Source organism: Argopecten irradians, chromosome 1, assembly GCF_041381155.1.
Source record: "Argopecten irradians isolate NY chromosome 1, Ai_NY, whole genome shotgun sequence".
In the NCBI taxonomy this organism is placed as follows: domain Eukaryota; kingdom Metazoa; phylum Mollusca; class Bivalvia; order Pectinida; family Pectinidae; genus Argopecten; species Argopecten irradians.
Window position 1 is genome coordinate 6,063,550 of NC_091134.1, and position 24,702 is coordinate 6,088,251.

The following is a 24,702-nucleotide window of genomic DNA, read 5'->3' on the forward strand; positions in this document are numbered from 1 at the left end:
TTAATTTGGTAATACCTTTTATTTAACTAATGTAAGCAAATCTCTATTATTTTTCAAAACCTTTTGTTGGTTATTGGTATTCCCTTTAAAATTTAAACATGAGTTGTTCTTAGCAGTCAGTGCTCTTCTTTAGTTAGGATTACTTAAATAGATTTTTTTATTGTATTGCTCAGATATAACACAAAAATCTGAATGTATTTTAATTAAACTACTAATGAGTACACTCAGACTTTTGTGTTATATCTCCTTAACATAACAAGAGGCCTATGGGCCTTTACAGTCACCTGATAATTGATACAAATTAGTTATGTCAATTACTAGCCAAAAGATGTCTTTTGTTCAAGAAATAGGAATACACATCTCATAGGTATACATACAAATTTTTCATTAAGCTTGGTGCATATCAACTCACATTACCATGTTCATAAGGTTCAATACTTATTATTGCAAAGAGCAATAACTCTGTAAATAAGTTAGAGTTTAATCAAGCTTATTTTCAAACTTGTTCGAGATATTTCCAATGTTAGTCTATATGCAAATTTTCTTTAAGCTTAGTGCATATTTACTCAAGTTATCATGTTCACACGATTCGATAATTATAATTGCAAAGGGCAATAACTCTGCAAGTTCCGTTCTAATAAGGTCAATTTTTCGACCGGGTCCAAGATCTTTCCAATTTGAGTTTAAATACAAAGTTTCCTGAAGCTGATTATTTATTCAAGTTATCATATTCAGAAGGTCCAATAACAAGAGGCCCAGAGGGCCTGTATTGCTCACCTGGTTTGTAATGCCAAGTAATGTTCTGGATACAGGTTCATTGTTTCTTTTTCTGAAGTAATTTGAATATTTGCCTCTAATTCCCCTATTGGGCCCCACCATTCCTGCCCCCTGGGGGTCAGAGCCAAAATTTATACAAGTTTTGTTCCCCTTCCCCTAAGGATGTTTGTGGCCAAATTTGATTACAATCAATGCAGTACTCTAGGACCAGTAGCGATTTCTTACCTCTATTTCCCCTATTTGGCCCCGCCCCTCCTGCCCCCGGCGGCACAGAGCCAAAATTAATACAAGTTTTTTTCCCTTCCCCTAAAGATGTTTGTGGCCAAATTTGGTGACAATCCATGCAGAACTCTAGGACAAGTAGCGATTTATAGGATTTACCTCTATTTCCCTTGTTGGGCCCGCCCCTCCTGCCCCTGAGGGGGGTCATAGCCAAAATTTACACAAGTTCTATTCCCCTTCTCCCAAGGATGTTTGTGGCTAAACTTGGTGACAATCCATGCAGAACCCTAAGACAAGAGGCCCAGAGGGCCTGTATCGCTCACCTGTTTTATTTGAGTAATTACCATTAGAACAAGAGGCCCAGAGGGCCTGTATCGCTCACCTGGTTTGTAATGCCAAGTAATGTTCTGAATACAGGTTCATTGTTTCTTTTCTGAAGGAATTTTAATATTAACCTCTAAATCCCCTATTGGGCCCCACCCCTCCCGCCCCCAGGGGGTCAGAGCCAAAATTTATACAAGTTCTGTTCCCCTTCCCCCAAGGATGTTTATGGCCAAATTTGGTCACAATCCAAGCAAAACTCTAGGACAAGAAGTGATTTATAGGATTTACCTCTATTTCCCCTATTGGGCCCCACCCGTCCTGCCCTCGGTGGGCCAGAGTCAAAATTTATACAAGTTCTGTTCCCCTTCCCCCAAGGATGTTTGTGGCCAAATTTGGTTACAATCCATGCCAAACTCTATGACTAGTAGCGATTTAAAGGATTTACCTCTATTTCCCCTATTGGGCCCCGCCCCTCCTGCCCCCGGGGGACCAGAGCCAAAATTTATACAAGTTCTGTTCCCCTTCCCCAAAGGATGTTTGTGGCCAAATTTGTTTACATTCCATTCAGAACTCTATGACTAGTAGCGATTTAAAGGATTTACCTCTATTTCCCCTATTAGGCCGCGCCCCTCCTGCCCCTGGGGGATCAGAGCCAAAATTTATACAAGTTCTGTTCCCCTTCCCCCAAGGATGTTTGTGGCCAAATTTGGTTACAATTCATGTAGAGCTCTAGGACAAGTAGAGATTTAAAGGATTTACCTCTATTTCCCCTATTTGGCCCCGCCCCTCCTGCCCCCGGGGGGTCAGAGCCAAAATTTATACAAGGTCTGTTCCCCTCCCCCAAGGATGTTTGTGGCCAAATTTGGTTACATTCCATTCAAAACTCTATGACTAGTAGCGATTTAAAGGATTTACCTCTATTACCCCTATTGGGCCCCGCCCCTCCTGCCCCCGGGGGACCAGAGTCAAAATTTACACAAGTTCTGTTCCCCTTCCCCCAAGGATGTTTGTGGCTAATTTTGGTTACAATCCATGCAGAACTCTAGGACAAGTAGCGATTTAAAGGATTTACCTCTATTACCCCTATTGGGCCCCGCCCCTCCTGCCCCTGGGGGACCAGAGCCAAAATTTATACAAGTTCTGTTTCCCCTCCCCCAAGGATGTTTGTGGTCAAATTTGGTTACAATCCATGCAGAACTCTAGGACAAGTAGCGATTTATAGGATTTACCTCTATTTCCCCTATTGGGCCCCACCCGTCCTGCCCTCGGTGGGCCAGAGTCAAAATTTATACAAGTTCTGTTCCCCTTCCCCCAAGGATGTTTGTGGCCAAATTTGGTTACAATCCATGCCAAACTCTATGACTAGAAGCGATTTAAAGGATTTACCTCTATTTCCCCTATTGGGCCCCGCCCCTCCTGCCCCCGGGGGACCAGAGCCAAAATTTATACAAGTTCTGTTCCCCTTCCCCAAAGGATGTTTGTGGCCAAATTTGTTTACATTCCATTCAGAACTCTATGACTAGTAGCGATTTAAAGGATTTACCTCTATTTCCCCTATTAGGCCGCGCCCCTCCTGCCCCTGGGGGATCAGAGCCAAAATTTATACAAGTTCTGTTCCCCTTCCCCCAAGGATGTTTGTGGCCAAATTTGGTTACAATTCATGTAGAGCTCTAGGACAAGTAGAGATTTAAAGGATTTACCTCTATTTCCCCTATTTGGCCCCGCCCCTCCTGCCCCCGGGGGGGTCAGAGCCAAAATTTATACAAGGTCTGTTCCCCCTCCCCCAAGGATGTTTGTGGCCAAATTTGGTTACATTCCATTCAAAACTCTATGACTAGTAGCGATTTAAAGGATTTACCTCTATTACCCCTATTGGGCCCCGCCCCTCCTGCCCCCGGGAGACCAGAGTCAAAATTTACACAAGTTCTGTTCCCCTTCCCCCAAGGATGTTTGTGGCTAATTTTGGTTACAATCCATGCAGAACTCTAGGACAAGTAGCGATTTAAAGGATTTACCTCTATTACCCCTATTGGGCCCCGCCCCTCCTGCCCCTGGGGGACCAGAGCCAAAATTTATACAAGTTCTGTTTCCCCTCCCCCAAGGATGTTTGTGGTCAAATTTGGTTACAATCCATGCAGAACTCTAGGACAAGTAGCGATTTATAGGATTTACCTCTATTTCCCCTATTGGGCCCCGCCCCTCTTGCCCCGGGGGGGACAGAGCCAAAATTTATACAAGTTCTGTTCCCCCTCCCCCAAGGATGTTTGTGGCCAAATTTGGTTACAATCCATGCAGAACTCTATGACTAGTAGCGATTTAAAGGAAATGTTGACGGACGGACGGACGGACGACGGACGGACGGACGGACGACGGACGCCGCGCCATGACATAAGCTCACCGGCCCTTCGGGCCAGGTGAGCTAAAAATTAGCAAAATTGACCCCTTACTTTGTTCAATTTTGAATCCCAATCATATAATGATGGTATGGATACCATACAAATATGCTATCCAATACATAATTGACCTTTTTGACCCCACGCCAAAGGCCCCAAGGGATCAGCCCTATCATTTGTAAAATTTCTAATCCATAACCTATAAGGATGCTACCATTGTGTTATGGGTGCTATCCCATGCTTACTTGCAGTATATAATCAATATTGAATTACCTTTAATATACCATACAAAATATTTCAGAGTATTCAAATTTTGGTGGGATTTAAAGGATTTGTGCAGCCAAATTTTTTTTTTGATAATACGTCAGGATATTGCTTTGGATGAATGAAAATTCAAGTCCCACCCAACGAATCGCCTAGCTTTTAGCGCTATCGGTTGGTTTTGGTCGTGATTTACGGGTAGTGTCGACTACGTTTCAGAGATAATGAGCTAGGCGGTCACGTGGTCTTGTGATGTCAGAGTAGTCCGCGGCTACACAAGGTAAGCCTAGAACTATACATCTATACAGCACATATACGTATACGTTAGATCTACAATTTGAGTTTTTCGAGTAAATGGTTACTCTAGCTTTATGATGTAGATATTTTCAGTTTCAAAAATTCCATTTACACCATTTCATTGGTTATTAAAAAGAAGTACAAATAGAGTAAATAAGAATTTATATCATCCCTAAGCACATTAGAGGCCTCTTTGCCTCTTGGTTATTAAAAAGAAGTCGTTTAAAGATTTTAGCCTATTTGACCCCTGTGACCTTGAATGAAAGTCAAGGTCATTCATTCGAACAAACTTTGTAGCGCTTCATCCCAACATGTCACATGCCCAATATCAGGTCTCTAGCCCTCTTGGTTAATAAAAGAAGTCATTTAAAAGATTTTAGCCTTTTTGACCCCTGTGACCTTGAATGAAGGTCAAGGTCATTCATTCGAACAAACTTTGTAGCCCTGGATCCAAGCATGCCATAGGCCTAATATCAGGTCCCTAGACTGTTTGGGTATTAAGAAGAAGTTTTTTTTTAGATTTTGGCCTAATATCAAGTCCCTAGACTGTTAGGGTATTAAGAAGAAGTCTTTTTTAGATTTTAGCCTATTTGACCCCTGTGACCTTGAATGAAAGTCAAGGTCATTCATTTGAACAAGCTTTGTAGCGCTTCATCCCAACATGTCATATGCCCAATATCAGGTCTCTAGCCCTCTTGGTTATTTAGAAATTGTTTAAAGATTTTCACCTATTTGACCCCTGTGACCTTGAATCAAGGTCAAGCTCATTTATCTGAACAAACTTGCTAGTCGTTTATTCCAGCATGCCACATGCCCAATATCAGGTCTCTAGCCCTCTTATTAAGGAGAAGTCGTTTAAAGATTTTAGCCTATTTGACCCTTGTGACCTTGAATGAAGGTCAAGGTCAGTTATTTGAACAAACTTGGTAGCTTCTATCCCAGCATGATACATGCCCAATATCAGATCCCTAGGCCTCTTGGTTATTAAGAAGAAGTTGTTTAAAGATTTTAGCCTTTTTGACCCCTGTGACCTTGAATGATGGTCAAGGTAATTCATTTGAACAAACTTGGTAGCCCTTGATCCCAGCATGTCACAGGCCTAATATCAGGTCCCTAGGCTGTTTGGTTATTAAGAAGAAGTCGTTTTAAGATTTTAGCCTATATGTCCCCTGTGACCTTGAATGAAAGTCAAGGTCATTCATTTGAACAAACTTGGTAGCCCTTCATCCCAGCATGTCACTGGCCCAATTTCAGGTCTCTAGGTCTCTTGGTTATTTAGAAGAAGTATGTTAAAGATTTCAACCTATTTGACCCCTGTGACCTTGAATGAAGGTCAAGGTCATTCATTTGACCAAACTTGGTAGCCCTTCATCCAAGCATGCTATAAGTCAAAGTTCAGGACTCTAGGTCTCCAAGTTTTGGAGAAGAAGTTGTTTAAATGGAAAAGTTGACGCCGGACGGCCGGACAGCCGGACGGACGGCCGGACGACGAACGGACGACGGACGCTTCACCATAGCATAAGCTCACTTGCACTTCGGGCAGGTAGGCTAAAAAACAAAACAAAAATCCGAAACTTTTATATCTGTGCAGATTTTCTTTCATAATAATACGAAGATACCTGCTATTAGAGCATAAATTAGAGTATTTGAAACATCGAATTTCATTCTTTCAGTTATTTACATTTGAGCCAAAGTTATTGTACGATAAACTTCACTCAAAAGAAATCATAAAATATTGTTGATCGGCTTTTCCTGTGACCGTCGATATAAGTGATAGCACATCAGTTATAGTACAGCTATAAGCCACGGACTATTATGACATCACACGCTTTAGAGCTAGAAAATATGCATAATCGGATGGTCAGAAAATTTGACCTCGATATCGACGGCTTACGGGTTATTCAGGTCGCGCGCGGTCCGGAGAGGTTTCTACACGTGCTTATAAAGTCATTTCCAGCATAAACTAAAATTATCATTTTTGACTGCACAAATCCTTTAAGATTTTTACTCACCATCATCCTCCTCTGGTCCATTGGGATCTGCTACAAAGATAGGTTCTGTGGGGAAACATCCTGGAGCGTCCCACTGGAGGGAAGTTTTAGTAGCAAGGTTCACCTTTACCAACTGTCAACAAATATAACAGGGATCTTACATTTTGAAATAGGTCGTGTTGACAGATAGTAGATAACTTAAAAGCTGTAACTTCATAAGATATTTGATTTGACAACTCAAACTGTCACCACTTCATCCACCCTAAAGGGCTGAGAAAGAGGATCAGTATATACAATCGAAACTTGTTGCCTCAAAATCGCTTGAGTCAAAACTCCGGTTGAGTCGAATTAATTTTTAAGTCCCGTTACTTTTTTTCTTCTTTGTATTTTAAGATCGGATGACTCGAATTTCTATGACTCGAAACTCCGGTTGAGTCAAAGTCAATTCCTGGTCCCTAGAACGGATATTCAGCGAAAAAACTAGTTGCTATCTCGAATTTAATTTCAGTCAAAATTTTAAATTTAAAAAAAAATCAATTACGTAAATATAACATGGATACAAACAATTGAAATTCACCTGTGGTTTGTCGTAACATGTGATTGGTTTACCTGCACATATCGCGATCGGTATCTGCCGGCCTGGGAACATACAACAACAATGACTGCTAATTATGAATTGTTTAATAATCCTCTCAAGTCTGGCTTCCTAATTAGTGTCACATTACAATTGTGACTTACCTGTACATAGACACGACGCTTGTTTACACAATCACATTCAGCATGGCTCGATCAGCGTGGCTGATCATGACAGGAAGTTTAGGAATCATTAGAAACAAAAGTGTTTTCTAAGGCTTGTATGGAATGTTGATAGTGCAAAATAATTTAACAAACCCACAATGTTAAATGTTAACTAGTGGTTGCATATGAACTAGTATCTTAGTCATACAATGTATTTCTTCGTTGGTATAGAAAACTACTTTCATTTCATTAACCGTCAATTATATTAACCAGCATGTGTGAACATGTGTGTGAGAGCCGGAAACGGAGAGTGTAGTCTGCTCACGGTAGATGAAACATATTGTTTATTTTGCTATGTTATTATTTTGAAATACCATAAAATTCTGAAATGAGAAAGATGCTTGTTTTTATTTGGTCAGGTACTATATTCCGTATTAGTTTGATGTATAAACCATTGAAGTCAGTACAAAACCGGAAAATTAGGGTGCATGCCTATTATCGTGACAATCATATTATCGTAATTCAATCTTTTTATTTATTTAAAAAATCCCAAAACATCTGAAAACATATACCGGTAACTAAGAAGATTTAAAACAAACCCTATAAGTTGGAAAATCACGATAATATGCTCATCACAGTAATAGACACGTATCGGGCTGTAATAGTTGTAAGATAAGGACCGTTGAAAACCACTTTCTGATCAAACCTATAGCTAGTGACAATACGTTTGAGTCAAATTCCGGATGAGTTAAATCATTTTCATTGGTCCGTTGAATTTCGAGATAACGAGTTTCGACTGTATATTGAAATCAGAGGGCAAAATCACACTCAATCCCAGGTCCTTTCTGTACTGAAGTGATATGATTATTGGTAACTATGGGTACAATACTACTGTATACATACTGCAATGACTTTTTCACTTTGTATGCTGAAGCCATAGCTGTATTTATACTTCCTTCCATTGTAAAGGTCATAGTTCACAGTTGGGAGTTCAAATCCTGAAAAAAAGGATGACAGTATTATCATTAGAAGCAATGTTATAAGTGATTGATTTTATACATGTTTGATAGCTAGTAGCACACAAGTGAATCTAGGTTCTTTGGATGCAGTGAGTCTGAAACAGGAGACATAACTCAAGGTCTAAACATCAATATCGGACAGGGGGAGCAACTCACTGACTAAAATCAAATGGTACTGAAGGGCAGTAACTCACTAACATATCCAATGGCAGACGGGGGAAGTTACTCACGAACTACCATCCAATAGCAGACAGGGGAAGTTACTCACGAACTACCATCCAATAGCAGACGGGGGAAGTTACTCACGAACTACCATCCAATAGCAGACGGGGGAAGTTACTCATGAACTACCATCCAATAGCAGACAGGGGAAGTTACTCACGAACTACCATCCAATAGCAGACAGGGGAAGTTACTCATGAACTACCATCCAATAGCAGACAGGGGAAGTTACTCATGAACTACCATCCAATAGCAGACAGGGGAAGTTACTCACGAACTACCATCCAATAGCAGACAGGGGAAGTTACTCATGAACTACCATCCAATAGCAGACGGGGGAAGTTACTCACGAACTACCATCCAATAGTAGACAGGGGAAGTGACTCACAAACTACCATCCAATAGCAGACAGGGGAAGTTACTCACGAACTACCATCCAATAGCAGACAGGGGAAGTGACTCACAAACTACCATCCAATAGCAGACAGGGGAAGTTACTCACGAACTACCATCCAATAGCAGACAGGGGAAGTGACTCACAAACTACCATCCAATAGCAGACAGGGGAAGTTACTCACGAACTACCATCCAATAGCAGACAGGGGAAGTTACTCATGAACTACCATCCAATAGCAGACAGGGGAAGTTACTCACGAACTACCATCCAATAGCAGACGGGGGAAGTTACTCACGAACTACCATCCAATAGCAGACAGGGGAAGTTACTCACGAACTACCATCCAATAGCAGACAGGGGAAGTTACTCATGAACTACCATCCAATAGCAGACAGGGGAAGTTACTCATGAACTACCATCCAATAGCAGACAGGGGAAGTTACTCACGAACTACCATCCAATAGCAGACAGGGGAAGTTACTCATGAACTACCATCCAATAGCAGACAGGGGAAGTTACTCACGAACTACCATCCAATAGCAGACAGGGGAAGTTACTCATGAACTACCATCCAATAGCAGACAGGGGAAGTTACTCACGAACTACCATCCAATAGCAGACAGGGGAAGTTACTCATGAACTACCATCCAATAGCAGACAGGGGAAGTTACTCACGAACTACCATCCAATAGCAGACGGGGAAAGTTACTCACGAACTACCATCCAATAGCAGACAGGGGAAGTTACTCACGAACTACCATCCAATAGCAGACAGGGGAAGTTACTCATGAACTACCATCCAATAGCAGACAGGGGAAGTTACTCATGAACTACCATCCAATAGCAGACAGGGGAAGTTACTCACGAACTACCATCCAATAGCAGACAGGGGAAGTTACTCATGAACTACCATCCAATAGCAGACAGGGGAAGTTACTCACGAACTACCATCCAATAGCAGACAGGGGAAGTTACTCATGAACTACCATCCAATAGCAGACAGGGGAAGTTACTCACGAACTACCATCCAATAGCAGACAGGGGAAGTTACTCACGAACTACCATCCAATAGCAGACAGGGAAAGTTACTCATGAACTACCATCCAATAGCAGACAGGGGAAGTTACTCACGAACTACCATCCAATAGCAGACAGGGAAGTTACTCACTACCATCAATCAGACAGGGAAGTTATCGAATACCATCCAAGCAGACAGGGGAAGTTACTCATGAACTACCATCCAATAGCAGACAGGGGAAGTTACTCATGAACTACCATCCAATAGCAGACAGGGGAAGTTACTCATGAGACTACCATACATCAATAGCAGACAGGGGAAGTTACTCACGAACTACCATCCAATAGCAGACAGGGGAAGTTACTCATGAACTACCATCCAATAGCAGACAGGGGAAGTTACTCACGAGACTACCATCCAATAGACATAGAACTACATCCATAGCAGACAGGGGAAGTTACTCATGAACTACCATCCAATAGCAGACAGGGGAAGTTACTCATGAACTACCATCCAATAGCAGACAGGGGAAGTTACTCATGAACTACCATCCAATAGCAGACAGGGGAAGTTACTCATGAACTACCATCCAATAGCAGACAGGGGAAGTTACTCATGAACTACCATCCAATAGCAGCAGCAGGGGAAGTTACTCATGAACTACCATCCAATAGCAGACAGGGGAAGTTACTCACGAACTACCATCCAATAGCAGACAGGGGAAGTTACTCATGAACTACCATCCAATAGCAGACAGGGGAAGTTACTCATGAACTACCATCCAATAGCAGACAGGGGAAGTTACTCATGAACTACCATCCAATAGCAGACAGGGGAAGTTACTCACGAACTACCATCCAATAGCAGACAGGGGAAGTTACTCATGAACTACCATCCAATAGCAGACAGGGGAAGTTACTCATGAACTACCATCCAATAGCAGACAGGGGAAGTTACTCACGAACTACCATCCAATAGCAGACAGGGGAAGTTACTCACGAACTACCATCCAATAGCAGACAGGGGAAGTTACTCACGAACTACCATCCAATAGCAGACAGGGGAAGTTACTCACGAACTACCATCCAATAGCAGACAGGGGAAGTTACTCACGAACTACCATCCAATAGCAGACAGGGGAAGTTACTCACGAACTACCATCCAATAGCAGACAGGGGAAGTTACTCACGAACTACCATCCAATAGCAGACAGGGGTAAGTACTCAGAACTACCATCCAATAGCAGACAGGGGAAGTTACTCACGAACTACCATCCAATAGCAGACAGGGGAAGTTACTCACGAACTACCATCCAATAGCAGACAGGGGAAGTTACTCACGAACTACCATCCAATAGCAGACAGGGGAAGCGACTACTCCACGAACTACCATCCAATAGCAGACAGGGGAAGTTACTCACGAACTACCATCCAATAGCAGACAGCAGACAGGGGAAGTTACTCACGAACTACCATCCAATAGCAGACAGGGGAAGTTACTCATGAACTACCATCCAATAGCAGACAGGGGAAGTTACTCATGAACTACCATCCAATAGCAGACAGGGGAAGTTACTCACGAACTACCATCCAATAGCAGACGGGGGAAGTTACTCACGAACTACCATCCAATAGCAGACGGGGGAAGTTACTCACGAACTACCATCCAATAGCAGACAGGGGAAGTTACTCACGAACTACCATCCAATAGCAGACAGGGGAAGTTACTCACGAACTACCATCCAATAGCAGACAGGGGAAGTTACTCACGAACTACCATCCAATAGCAGACAGGGGAAGTTACTCATGAACTACCATCCAATAGCAGACAGGGGAAGTGACTCACGAACTACCATCCAATAGCAGACAGGGGAAGTTACTCACGAACTACCATCCAATAGCAGACAGGGGAAGTTACTCACGAACTACCATCCAATAGCAGACAGGGGAAGTTACTCATGAACTACCATCCAATAGCAGACAGGGGAAGTGACTCACGAACTACCATCCAATAGCAGACAGGGGAAGTTACTCACGAACTACCATCCAATAGCAGACAGGGGAAGTGACTCACGAACTACCATCCAATAGCAGACAGGGGAAGTTACTCATGAACTACCATCCAATAGCAGACAGGGGAAGTTACTCATGAACTACCATCCAATAGCAGACAGGGGAAGTGACTCACGAACTACCATCCAATAGCAGACAGGGGAAGTTACTCATGAACTACCATCCAATAGCAGACAGGGGAAGTGACTCACGAACTACCATCCAATAGCAGACAGGGGAAGTGACTCACGAACTACCATCCAATAGCAGACAGGGGAAGTTACTCATGAACTACCATCCAATAGCAGACAGGGGAAGTGACTCACGAACTACCATCCAATAGCAGACAGGGGAAGTTACTCATGAACTACCATCCAATAGCAGACAGGGGAAGTTACTCACGAACTACCATCCAATAGCAGACAGGGGAAGTTACTCATGAACTACCATCCAATAGCAGACAGGGGAAGTTACTCACGAACTACCATCCAATAGCAGACAGGGGAAGTTACTCATGAACTACCATCCAATAGCAGACAGGGGAAGTTACTCACGAACTACCATCCAATAGCAGACAGGGGAAGTTACTCACGAACTACCATCCAATAGCAGACAGGGGAAGTTACTCACGAACTACCATCCAATAGCAGACAGGCAAAGTAACTCACTAAAATTGAATGGCAGAAAGGGAATTTACTTCCTGATCGATGAACATCAATTGGTACACATGGGAGGCAACTCACTAACATATCCAATGACAGACAGGGTAATTAACTCACTGACCAACATCAAATGGTAAACAAGGGAGATAACTCAAATCAAATGGCAGACAGGGGAAGTCACTAACTAACTACCATCAAATAGCAGACAGGGGAAGTAACTCACTGACTAACACCCAATAACAGACAGGGGAAGTAACTCACTGACCAACATCAAATGGTAAACAAGGGAGGTAACTTATATACAATATCAGACAGGGGAAGTCACTAACTAACTACCATCCAATAGCAGACAAGGGAAGTAACTCACTGACTAATGACCAATGACAGACAGGGGATGTTACTCACTGATTAAGACCAATAGCAGACAGGGGAAATAACTCACTGACTAACATCCAAAGACAGACAGGGGAAGTAACTCAATGACAAACAATGACAGACAGGGGAAGTAACTTGCTGATTAACATCCAATTGCAGACAGGGGAAGTAACCCAAACATCCCATGGCAGACAGGTTGAAGTAACATATTGACCAAGATCAAATCCCAGACAGGGGAAGTAACTCACTTACTAGCATCCAATACCAAACAGAGGAAGTTACTTCCTCTGTTACTGGGGAAATAACTTACTAGCCAAATTATCACACTAATGAATTTTACTTTCTATTTTCCACAACAAGACAGAAGAATTAATTTTCTTATTTCTACTGAACAACAGGGAAAAACTCAACAACTTCTAACAATCAGTAAATATTGAATACAAGGGCCGGGGCAGATAACCTAAACACCAATTCCAGACAGGAAAAGAGAACCATGTAGTAAGAAAACAGGAAAACTACTCAAATTACAATATTGTCTAAATTTAGCATAAACAATATGAATTTATCTTTTATCATGAAACGCGAATTACCTTTAGCATAAACAAGAAATATTTACCTTTATCATAGATGGTGTCAGGTGTACAGTGCACTGTGGTGTCTGTTGTTTTGACTGCTGTTGCGTCACAGCCAGATATCTCAATCAAGTTCTTATTACTCGGGGTCTAAAAACAAATGCAATTTGTCATACAATTTTGTCAAATGTTACAATGTTGGTCAGCTTTATCCTGGTTTTACGTTATAAGAAACCTCATCACTTCTGCCAGAAGTTTAAGTGACTTCCCACCATTATTTGTCACTAAACCTTTAATTAAAATAATTACCAGTATGTACCGCTACAGGGTGTGTTTGCACCATCTACAGGTCGATGATAAAGTAAGAAAAAACATCCTAAACATATAACAAGTAGAATCACACCTCAATATGATCATAACTGAATATTAAGTTTTACCTGTTCTGTAACCTTCAAAGGCAGAGCATAACGACTTAACATAGCCATGGGTAAATTCCTCAATGTCTCATCAATCTTTCCCTCGCTGAAATCCTTTAAGTACACCTTTTCAATAACTTTGGCATCAGTGTATGTACACATGTCCACAACGATAGAATCTGGAGAAGTAAAAAGTATTCACTGGCCAGGTTATAATTCTCAGTTCCTTTTCTCATGACTAACTGGCCAGGTTTCAGTTCCTTTTTTATTACTTTCAAACGTATTTGACTTCAAGGATCTTTGAAACTATATTGTTAACAATTTCTTAGTATTTTTGCTAATATATGTCTTTCTCAAATCTATAATACCTGCCCAAATAATTTTTTGTTATATCTAAAACACCTGCCCCAATAATTTTTTGCTATATCTAAAACACCTGCCCAAATAATTTTTTGTTATATCTAAAACACCTGCCCAAATAATGTTTTGTTATATCTAAAACACCTGCCAAAATAATTTTTTGTTATATCTAAAAACACCTGCCCAAATAATTTTTTGTTATATCTAAAACACCTGCCCAAATAATTTTTTGTTATATCTAAAACACCTGCCCAAATAATTTTTTGTTATATCTAAAAACACCTGCCCAAATTAATTTTTTGTTATATCTAAAAACACCTGCCCAAATTAATTTTTTTGTTGTATCTAAGACACCTACCCAAATTATTTTTCAAACCGATTACTTAGTGGTGGTCGGCTAGTCAGAAAGTCAGACCACCATATAATATGAATCATTTGTATTTGGTAGAATATTAGAAACTATAGGACATACCTCCATCTTCGTATGCGTTTATATGGTGAAATGTAAAAAAGGCGTCCGACTGGTAGACGACCGACTTGTTCACATGTTCTCCTGTAACCTTATCGATCACATGGAAGATAACCTAGAACAAAAAAATTCATTAAAACAGTTACAGTATTGTACTACAAAAAACATCTTATTCCAAACCAATCAAAGCATTCTAGGTGTCTGAAAACAGACTAATAATTTATGAATGAGTAGTGAGTAGTATGGATAATGATGTCATTACTTTGTAAGAACAATTTATGAATGAGTAGTGAGTAGTATGGATAATGATGTCATTACTTTGTGAGAACAATTTATGAATGAGTAGTGAGTAGTATGGATAATGATGTCATTACTTTGTGAGAACAATTTATGAATGAGTAGTGAGTAGTATGGATAATGATGTCATTACTTTGTGAGAACAATTTATGAATGAGTAGTGAGTAGTATGGATAATGATGTCATTACTTTGTGAGAACAATTTATGAATGAGTAGTGAGTAGTATGGATAATGATGTCATTACTTTGTGAGAACAATTTATGAATGAGTAGTGAGTAGTATGGATACTGATGTCATTACTTTTGTGAGAACAATTTATGAATGAGTAGTGAGTAGTATGGATACTGATGTCATTACTTTGTGAGAACAAATGATGTTATTTTCTCTGAAAAAAATACCTGACATAACAATCAATACCTACATACATGGACAGGTAACTCTGTAATAAGCAAATACAGAAAAGTGAGTCGCTACATTTATATACATTTGAGCATATAGAGCTTTCTGAAGTAACCTCGAAAGCTTATTGCTTGTAATTTATAACTGACCGCCTGCACATGAATGTAGCCCAAAGATATTACTCTGAAAGTCATTCTATAAGGTGTTACGTTAATAAAGTCTCACCTAGGTGAGTAAACATAAATGCTGTTGCCACCTTATGAAACCAGATAGCAATACAAACGCTAAATATGGTAAGTTTACGAATATCAAATACCTTAAAGTGATATGTACCTTTTCATCAGGCCAGAAATCCAAACACTCTGACAGCTTGCTTCCTCTGAGTTTGGCAGTGAGAATCTTTAAGACATTTATAACCAAGGGTTGTTCTATAAACACATAGTAGTTTTCTGTGACAGCGAAGCTGTGATAATAGCCTGGGTTCATTTTCCATCTGGATTTTACAGTGGCCACCATTTTACTATCCTTTATATCTGTAAGTATTCAACATGTTAAGATTATTGTCAACTCTGTATTCTGTTCAAACATAGAAATAGAATTGTGGTATTGAAAAGCATCAGACACCAGATGTATAGTCAATCTGATAGTTGATGAAAACATGGTAAAACTTATCAAGTTTGATAGAGAGTTAAGTTAAGATTCCAAGATAATTCCAACAAATCTTGCCAGCACTTGAATTAAATCATGCTGCTTTCATTAGCAAGAAATAATTGCTCTCCCTCCCCCCCCCCCCACTCTTTTATGCTAAGATAGCAACAAAAAACTTTCCATCATATTTGCATGGACATATGATTTTAAATCAAATTTTAAACATCCATATGTTACATTTATTGATCAAATAAAGTACAAACAAAATTGACCCCAAACCTGTGTGTATTGACCTAGTTACCATAGCATCCAAAATTTCAACTTTCATTCACATCTACACAAAATCGCCACCATTACTGTGAAGTTGCATTGAAATATACCCTGTAAATTAGAAGGTGTTGTACAGAGAATATATTTTCCGGCAGACAAGCAACAAGCTGGTTCCACTATACTGTCCTGGACCCACTCTTCTTTCTCCCCCAAACTTCCTAGTGGCACAGCACAAAATATTGTCACCGTACAAAACAGTGGCACAGCATGAAACACTAGTCATATTTAGAACATTAGCTATAATCATAATTAAAGTTAATTTTGTTATAAATGTACATACCTGAGCCAGCTGGCACTCTGAAGATACAGTAGGAAGGGTGGCCTTCGTAGTAATGTCCGATATTGTGGATTGTCCCATCACGGTCCCAGTGCACGTGAGCTATGGCTGAGTTAATAGTCAGGTGTTGTTTAAGATCCACCTACAAAACATTCAGGGTAAGTACAATCTGCAGCAGTGGCAGTGTAGGCCAGGACGTACATATGATGTCATCTATCAACATCTATCACAAAATGATAAAATAATTCCACTGAAAGTTGTATAACACCTTTTGACTTTGAAAGCTTTCAAACTATGTGTTCACAGCAGTAGTTCTTAATACATCAGATTTAAAAAACTTTGTCTTTAAGTTTTGCTTTTTGCTTGGTGAGATAAAAATGAAATGAGCAGTCCTTTAATATCCCTACCTTATCAATAGTATCGAGGCTGTCGGGATCTATTTCGTGAAGATAGTGTGTTTCTGTACTAGCAAACAGTCTATCCCGAAGTGGCCACACCATGATGCTAGTGTTATCTGTCGGGTCCGAACGTGTGAAATAGGAGAAGAATCTACAATATAAGGCATATGATACACATACATATTATATCATAACAAAACTGGTCCATTCAGCCATGTCATATGGCAATGTCATAAATATCGTAGAACACAAATGAAATAACGTCACAGGTACAGTCAGTGGTTCTGACATCATAATGTATATATGACGTTACAAGATTGTCACAGAAGGAGAAAAGGTCACATATATCCCAGATGGATTTCTTCTGTTATGGAGACAAAATTTAATGTTTTACTTATATTTCTTTTTATAAAAGTCATGTGATAAATAGAATCTTACACTCATGAATATGTTATATATAATGTAATATGAAATTTATCAAAATTTGAACCTCATGGTGTATCAAATATTTGAACTCATTTGATATTTTCATATCGCATAGCAACTCATGTAAGATGATGCCTGTAGACTGTAGAACAGCGGTCTTGGTTGTATAGAACAACAGATATACAGTGGTTTGTTTGTTTGTTTGATAATTTTAACGTCCTATTAACAGCCAGGGTAATGCAAGGACGGCCTCCCATGTATGTAGTGTGTTGCATGTGTGAAGTGCGAGGTGCATGTTTCGGGATATATACAGTCGAATAGTATACATGTACTGTGTAGTTGATAATTTCGCGGTAGCAAAATTTGGCAATTTACAGTTTGGAACTATTTGCAGTGAGTTCATCTTTACGACTTGTCATTGTAGCCTGTTAAAGTGTTATTTTTACAACAGACTATATAACATAAAACCAGGATTTTGATAATTTCAAGAGGTATTAATTAAATTTTGCGAAATAATTAAAACACCAGCGAATATTAACATCAGAACTATACTTTCTTAATTCAATGTGTTTTGTTGATTCAGTTCTGAAAGAAACTAATTCTCAATATAAACAGTATTGTAAGCCAATGGCTAACTTATACTCCAAGATAGCCATATTTCCGACCAGAGAAACCAATTTGATGTTCCTCCATTATGTTTCTATGGTAACCATTATTGAAACGTGATGTGTCAAATTACAGACATCGAGTTATTGCAATCATCAACCAAATAAAATAAAATTGAAAAAAAGGTAATTAATTTATTGGCCATTTTACAAATTCTGTGTATAGTGACCTAGTGACCCCCATCCCTCCCCTTATTTAAGTATTACAAGAGAGTATATCTTTTAAGTTACCTCCCCTTATTTAAGTATTACAAGAGAGTATATCTTTTAAGTTACCTCCCCTTATTTAAGTATTACAAGAGAGTATATCTTTTAAGTTAAACACAATATAACAATTTCCATAAGAACAAAATAATAGATCCCACTGGATCTTTAATGTGAACTTGTTTCCTTTACACACGCCTAACCCACCCCCTCCCCCTTTTAATGTTAACTTGTTACCTTTGGAATATGTTTTTACAGGGATCAGGATATTTGGCTATGGTTCCAAATTCAGAAACAACAATTCTATTGGCAGCCATGTTTTTCTGGTAAGATTTGCTGTTGATGAATTTCCTTGTGAATACAGCCGATCCATTTTTGACCTCATACTTCTGTACAGCTGCCATGCCATCAAACAAATGCTCATACTTGTCAACTCCAATCTGAAATAGTGCGGGGCCATTTCTGTACAGGGCTCCATTCACCCAGGGAGGGATTCTACCTGTTAATATAAAACAGTTATTCTGTTTAACAAAACATGGTAGACAATACTCTGAATGTCCTTTATCAAAACAAAACAAGTTAGCTGTAACTGCAATCTTCTAGACCAAGAATTCAACAAGAAAATATAACCAATTCTAAATAAATCACATCTTCCTAAAAAACTTATATAATAGGATTAGAAATCAGCTAATCCTTTGAAGGTCCTGTTACATGGCCAAGGTCTATCATATCTCTGGTATTAAGTGCTCTATCCCCAGTTGTTTACATTGACATTATAGACACTGACAACTAGGTATACACACACAGATCATCCGAATGTGCTTTCCAATTTTCCTGATCTTTATGTTCAGCAGCAGGACAGTTATTGGATGTTGATGTCAGTATAAATTCACCTGTGACTACATTATGATAAACTCACCTGTGACTACATTATGATAAACTCACCTGTGACTACAGTATGATAAACTCACCTGTGACTACAGTATGATAAACTCACCTTTCTTTACAGTATGATAAACTCACCTGTGACTACAGTATGATAAACTCACCTGTGACTACAGTATGATAAACTCATCTTTCACTACAGTATGATAAACTCACCTGTGACTACAGTATGATAAACTCACCTTTCTTTACAGTATGATAAACTCACCTGTGACTACAGTATGATAAACTCACCTGTGACTACAGTATGATAAACTCATCTTTCACTACAGTATGATAAACTCACCTGTGACTACATTATGATAAACTCACCTGTGACTACATTATGATAAACTCACCTGTGACTACAGTATGATAAACTCACCTGTGACTACAGTATGATAAACTCACCTTTCTTTACAGTATGATAAACTCACCTGTGACTACAGTATGATAAACTCACCTGTGACTACAGTATGATAAACTCATCTTTCACTACAGTATGATAAACTCACCTTGATGATAAACTCACCTGTGACTACATTATGATAAACTCACCTGTGACTACAGAAATGATAAACTCACCTTTCACTATAGTATGATAAACTCACCTTTATGATAAAATCACCTGTGACGACAGTATGATAAACTCACCAGTGACTACAGTAATGATAAACTCACTTTTCACTACAGTATGATAAACTCACCTGTGACTACAGTATGATAAACTCACCTGTGACTACAGTATGATAAACTCATCTTTCACTACAGTATGATAAACTCACCTTGATGATAAACTCACCTGTGACTACAGTATGATAAACTCACCTGTGACTACAGTAATGATAAACTCACCTTTCACTACAGTATGATAAACTCACCTTTATGATAAACTCACCTGTGACGACACCATTAGTGGCTGGTACTTCATCTTTAATGCCTTCATACAGTCTATGCATGTTTTCCAAGGACGCAGATGTCCCCAAAGACCTCTGGGAGAGGCGTGCTTTAAAAGATCAAAGTATTAGAGTTACAAACATCCCAAACAAGTCTTCACCATATTCAGTAAAACTTTTAACTTCTGTTAAGACTCCATGGCTGCAGCCACAAAAAAAAATCAAGGGAGATAAATCCATTAAAAATGGATGAATGTAATCTCTGCATTACTTAGTATATAGAACACTTGTGTAGAACACTTCTGTAAGATACAAAGATCTTTGTCCTCCGTTAATATTAGATTCCCTTAAGGAAATTTCATTAAGACTATAATTTCAATACTTATTCTAGAAAGTGTGTTCTAATAGTGAAAACATACATGTACACAGCCTATCGATTTCTGAACGATACAATCAATTCTCGCAGTACTAGATCTGACAGGATGAACGTTGCTGTTTGATTTCGGAGGCATAAAAATGTCTGATGATTTGATCTATAAGTGCAGTTAGTCCTACAGTATATATATGCACCATGCATTATGATATTTAGAATTGCTTTATATCAGACCAGCAAAATCACTATACCCTGTTATGTACTGTCTGCCCTTATAGTTCTTTCTCTAAAAGGATGTACACAGTTAGGTTATAAAAGATACACAAATGCAAAAACACGTATCAAAACTGACACAGAATATTCATTAAGCTAATTAAATATTCTTAGTAAGTATCACAGGCAATTACCTTGGTAGGAATGTAATTAATGCCAGTACAACAATCTCCACATGCACTAATATGTTCACAAACTACGAATGGCTATATCCACCAGCTGACCATTAGGAAACAAACTTGACAATGTGTGTTATCTTGTTAAGTACTACAGATAAGGTGAGTAGCAGACCTACAGGTAAATGCACACATACACAACTGTCACATGCATACAGTGAGATGGAAATGCCAGGAGAGGTCATTAATATACCTGTACCTTACCTGTGATTTACCTGCCACATAGGTTGTCAAGTGACAATTAATTACCATATGGCAAAATGAACTACCAAATATTACTTTTGATAGATGTGCATTCATTGAAGTAACAAAAGGCCCAGAGGGCCTGTATAACTCACCTGCTTTTTTAATAGTGGCAGAATTGTGATGAGCAGATCTGTTTCATATTGAGTCTCCACCATATAATGATGCTACCAATATCATATGACAATGAGTGTTATTTAATGCTGAGAGGAAATTTACATGGAAATAGCCAATTTTGGACACTTTTGGACCTACCCTTCAGGTCGTCGGGTGATCAGCCAAATAATTTGTACAATTTTCAATCTCTACCCTATAAGGATGCTACCATTGCAATAGGAGTGTTATTCCATGCTAAGTTTCAGAGAAGTTGTTTACATGGAAATAGCCAAATTGACGCTTTTGGCCCCACCCCTTAGGCCCAGGGGGTCAGCCTAAGCATATGTACAATTTTCAGTCAGTATCCCTGAAGTATGTGACCGGTCAAATTTTGATTAATTTCGACAGGTCGATTGTTGACGGGCGAACAACAGACATTGGATGCCACAGTATTACAGAAAGCTCACCTTGGTCCTTTAAGCTATTGATAGTTATTTTCTCATTACTGCAGGGATCCTTTATTTTCATAATTTTCATGTTTTCACTTACAAATGTGAATTCTAAACACGTCATTATATTCGCATTTTCACTAAAATCCATAAATTCTAAACACATCATTAGCTTTACAAACTGAAACTATACTACTATCAAAATCCAAGATTGATACTTTTGGGCCATCTTGTCGAATTGATCAAAAATTGCAATATGCCTGCACCAATAAAGCTAAGGAAAGCCGATATACATTAAATGTACCAGATTTCAGGTACATTCCTTCAGTCCTTTCTGAAAAATTATGATAACAAAATTCAAGATTGCCACCTAGCTATCGGCCATCTTGTTGACCAATCAGTTCTGAAATGCAATATGCACAACTAGAGGGTCTAAAGGAGAACCTACATAAAATTTGAGAAAGATTACTTCAGTACTTTCTGAGAGCCTACATATAGACTTTGAAAGATATACCTTCAGTACTCTCTGAGAAATAGTGGTAACAAACTTTAACATCAAAATCCAAGATGGTGGCCAGTCAACCATGTTGTTGACTGAACAGTATCCAAATGCCATATGCATAACTAAGGGCCCTAGGGGAGCCTACATATCAAATTTGAGACGGGTCGCTTCTGCACTTTCTGAGAAATAGAAGTAACAAACTTTAACTAAGAAAATCCAAGATGACGGCCAGTCGGCCATCTTGTTGACCGATCAGTCCCGAAATACAATATGCACAACTAAGGCCTTAGGGGAACCTAAAGATGAAATTTGAGACAGATCCTTTCTGCACTTTCTAAGAAATAGTGGTAACAATCTTAAACTATCAAAATTCAAGTGGCTGCCTGGCGGCCATCTTGTTGACTTAAAATGCAATTTGCACAACTAGGGTCCTAACGGAACCTACATATGAAATTTGAGAAAGACCCCTTCAGCACTTTCTGAGAAATAGTCGTAAGAAGAATTGTTAACCAACGGGTGGAAGAAAGGTAGGCCACGGACCACGGGCGAAAGACGGTTTAAATAGCCCACCATCTGATGATGGTGGGCTAAAGATAGCAGTAACAAACATATACTATCAAATCCAAGATGACTGCCTATCGGCCATCTTGTTGTACAATTAAGGTATTGGTTTCATTAGTTAAATGTCGTATTAAAAGCCAGGGTAATGTAAGGATGTGTCAGGTTTGTTGGTGGAGCAAAGCTGAAGTATCTGGAGAAAAACCACCGATCAGTGGCTGCATGAAATATGAAATATAAGAACGATCCCTTCAGCACTTTATGAGAAATAATGGTAACAAGAATTGCTAACAGAATAGCCCACTATCAGCAAACAGAGCCGACGCCAGTAATTTTATTGGTTGGTGGGTTAATGGGTTCCTGGGTCTACAGGCTGGATATCAGGAGATATACAGGGTGATTAGAGTAAAACAAAGAAAGTACAATAACAACAGGCAAATTAAAGGAGACCTCATTGGTTCATCTTACAATAGGCCAAGGAGACCTCATTGGTTCATCTTACAATAGGCCAAGGAGACCTCATTGGTTCATCTTACAATAGGCCAAGGAGACCTCATTGGTTCATCTTACAATAGGCCAAGGAGACCTCATTGGTTCATCTTACAATAGGCCAAGGAGACCTCATTGGTTCATCTTACAATAGGCCAAGGAGACCTCATTGGTTCATCTTACAATAGGCCAAGGAGACCTCATTGGTTCATCTTACAATAGGCCAAGGAGACCTCATTGGTTCATCTTACAATAGGCCAAGGAGACCTCATTGGTTCATCTTACAATAGGCCAAGGAGACCTCATTGGTTCATCTTACAATAGGCCAAGGAGACCTCATTGGTTCATCTTACAATAGGCCAAGGAGACCTCATTGGTTCATCTTACAATAGGCCAAGGAGACCTCATTGGTTCATCTTACAATAGGCCAAGGAGACCTCATTGGTTCATCTTACAATAGGCCAAGGAGACCTCATTGGTTCATCTTACAATAGGCCAAGGAGACCTTATTGGTTCATCTTACAATAGGCCAAGGAGACCTCATTGGTTCATCTTACAATAGGCCAAGGAGACCTCATTGGTTCATCTAACAATAGGCCAAGGAGACCTCATTGGTTCATCTAACAATAGGCCAAGGAGACCTCATTGGTTCATCTAACAATAGGCCAAGGAGACCTCATTGGTTCATCTTACAATAGGCCAAGGAGACCTCATTGGTTCATCTTACAATAGGCCAAGGAGACCTCATTGGTTCATCTTACAATAGGCCAAGGAGACCTCATTGGTTCATCTAACAATAGGCCAAGGAGACCTCATTGGTTCATCTTACAATAGGCCAAGGAGACCACATTGGTTCATCTAACAATAGGCCAAGGAGACCTCATTGGTTCATCTAACAATAGGCCAAGGAGACCTCATTGGTTCATCTTACAATAGGCCAAGGAGACCTCATTGGTTCATCTTACAATAGGCCAAGGAGACCTCATTGGTTCATCTTACAATAGGCCAAGGAGACCTCATTGGTTCATCTTACAATAGGCCAAGGAGACCTCATTGGTTCATCTTACAATAGGCCAAGGAGACCTCATTGGTTCATCTAACAATAGGCCAAGGAGACCTCATTGGTTCATCTTACAATAGGCCAAGGAGACCACATTGGTTCATCTTACAATAGGCCAAGGAGACCTCATTGGTTCATCTTACAATAGGCCAAGGAGACCTCATTGGTTCATCTTACAATAGGCCAAGGAGACCTCATTGGTTCATCTTACAATAGGCCAAGGAGACCTTACTGGTGAGGTATTTTCTATCACTTTACAGTGCCTATTGTTATACAACTCTCTATATAAATGTAAATAAAAAAATTTCGACTGATTTCACACGAAGTTGCTTGAAAATAGTTATAAATATATGCGAATCCTCATAATCTACTGACCAGTCAATAGTTTGAATGTTGACAGGCAAGGAATTTTAGCACAGGCTTTCGGTACATCATAGAAACAGGCAATCTAGAC

The 24,702-nt window shown here is 39.5% G+C and overlaps 1 protein-coding gene across 4 annotated transcripts in view; it reads right to left on the reverse strand.

The window, feature by feature from the left end:
• Positions 1–24,702, reverse strand: part of LOC138316148 (beta,beta-carotene 15,15'-dioxygenase-like) — a 46,590-nt gene that overhangs the window by 5,413 nt on the left and 16,475 nt on the right. For 2 of the 4 annotated variants that reach the window (XM_069257684.1, XM_069257702.1), the window contains 11 exons: positions 20,032–20,139; positions 18,447–18,708; positions 16,924–17,065; positions 16,520–16,658; positions 15,595–15,794; positions 14,568–14,679; positions 13,757–13,914; positions 13,364–13,469; positions 7,907–8,001; positions 6,287–6,398; positions 3–5,822 (listed from right to left, as the gene is read on the reverse strand). In XM_069257684.1, the coding sequence (XP_069113785.1) occupies positions 5,656–5,822; positions 6,287–6,398; positions 7,907–8,001; positions 13,364–13,469; positions 13,757–13,914; positions 14,568–14,679; positions 15,595–15,794; positions 16,520–16,658; positions 16,924–17,065; positions 18,447–18,708; positions 20,032–20,139 (1,601 nt within the window). In that variant the 3' untranslated portion in view covers positions 3–5,655. Of the gene's footprint in view, positions 1–2; positions 5,823–6,286; positions 6,399–7,906; positions 8,002–13,363; positions 13,470–13,756; positions 13,915–14,567; positions 14,680–15,594; positions 15,795–16,519; positions 16,659–16,923; positions 17,066–18,446; positions 18,709–20,031; positions 20,140–20,809; positions 21,077–24,702 lie in introns of those variants that run through there. The other 2 variants (XM_069257711.1, XM_069257692.1) reach the window with 2 other exon arrangements.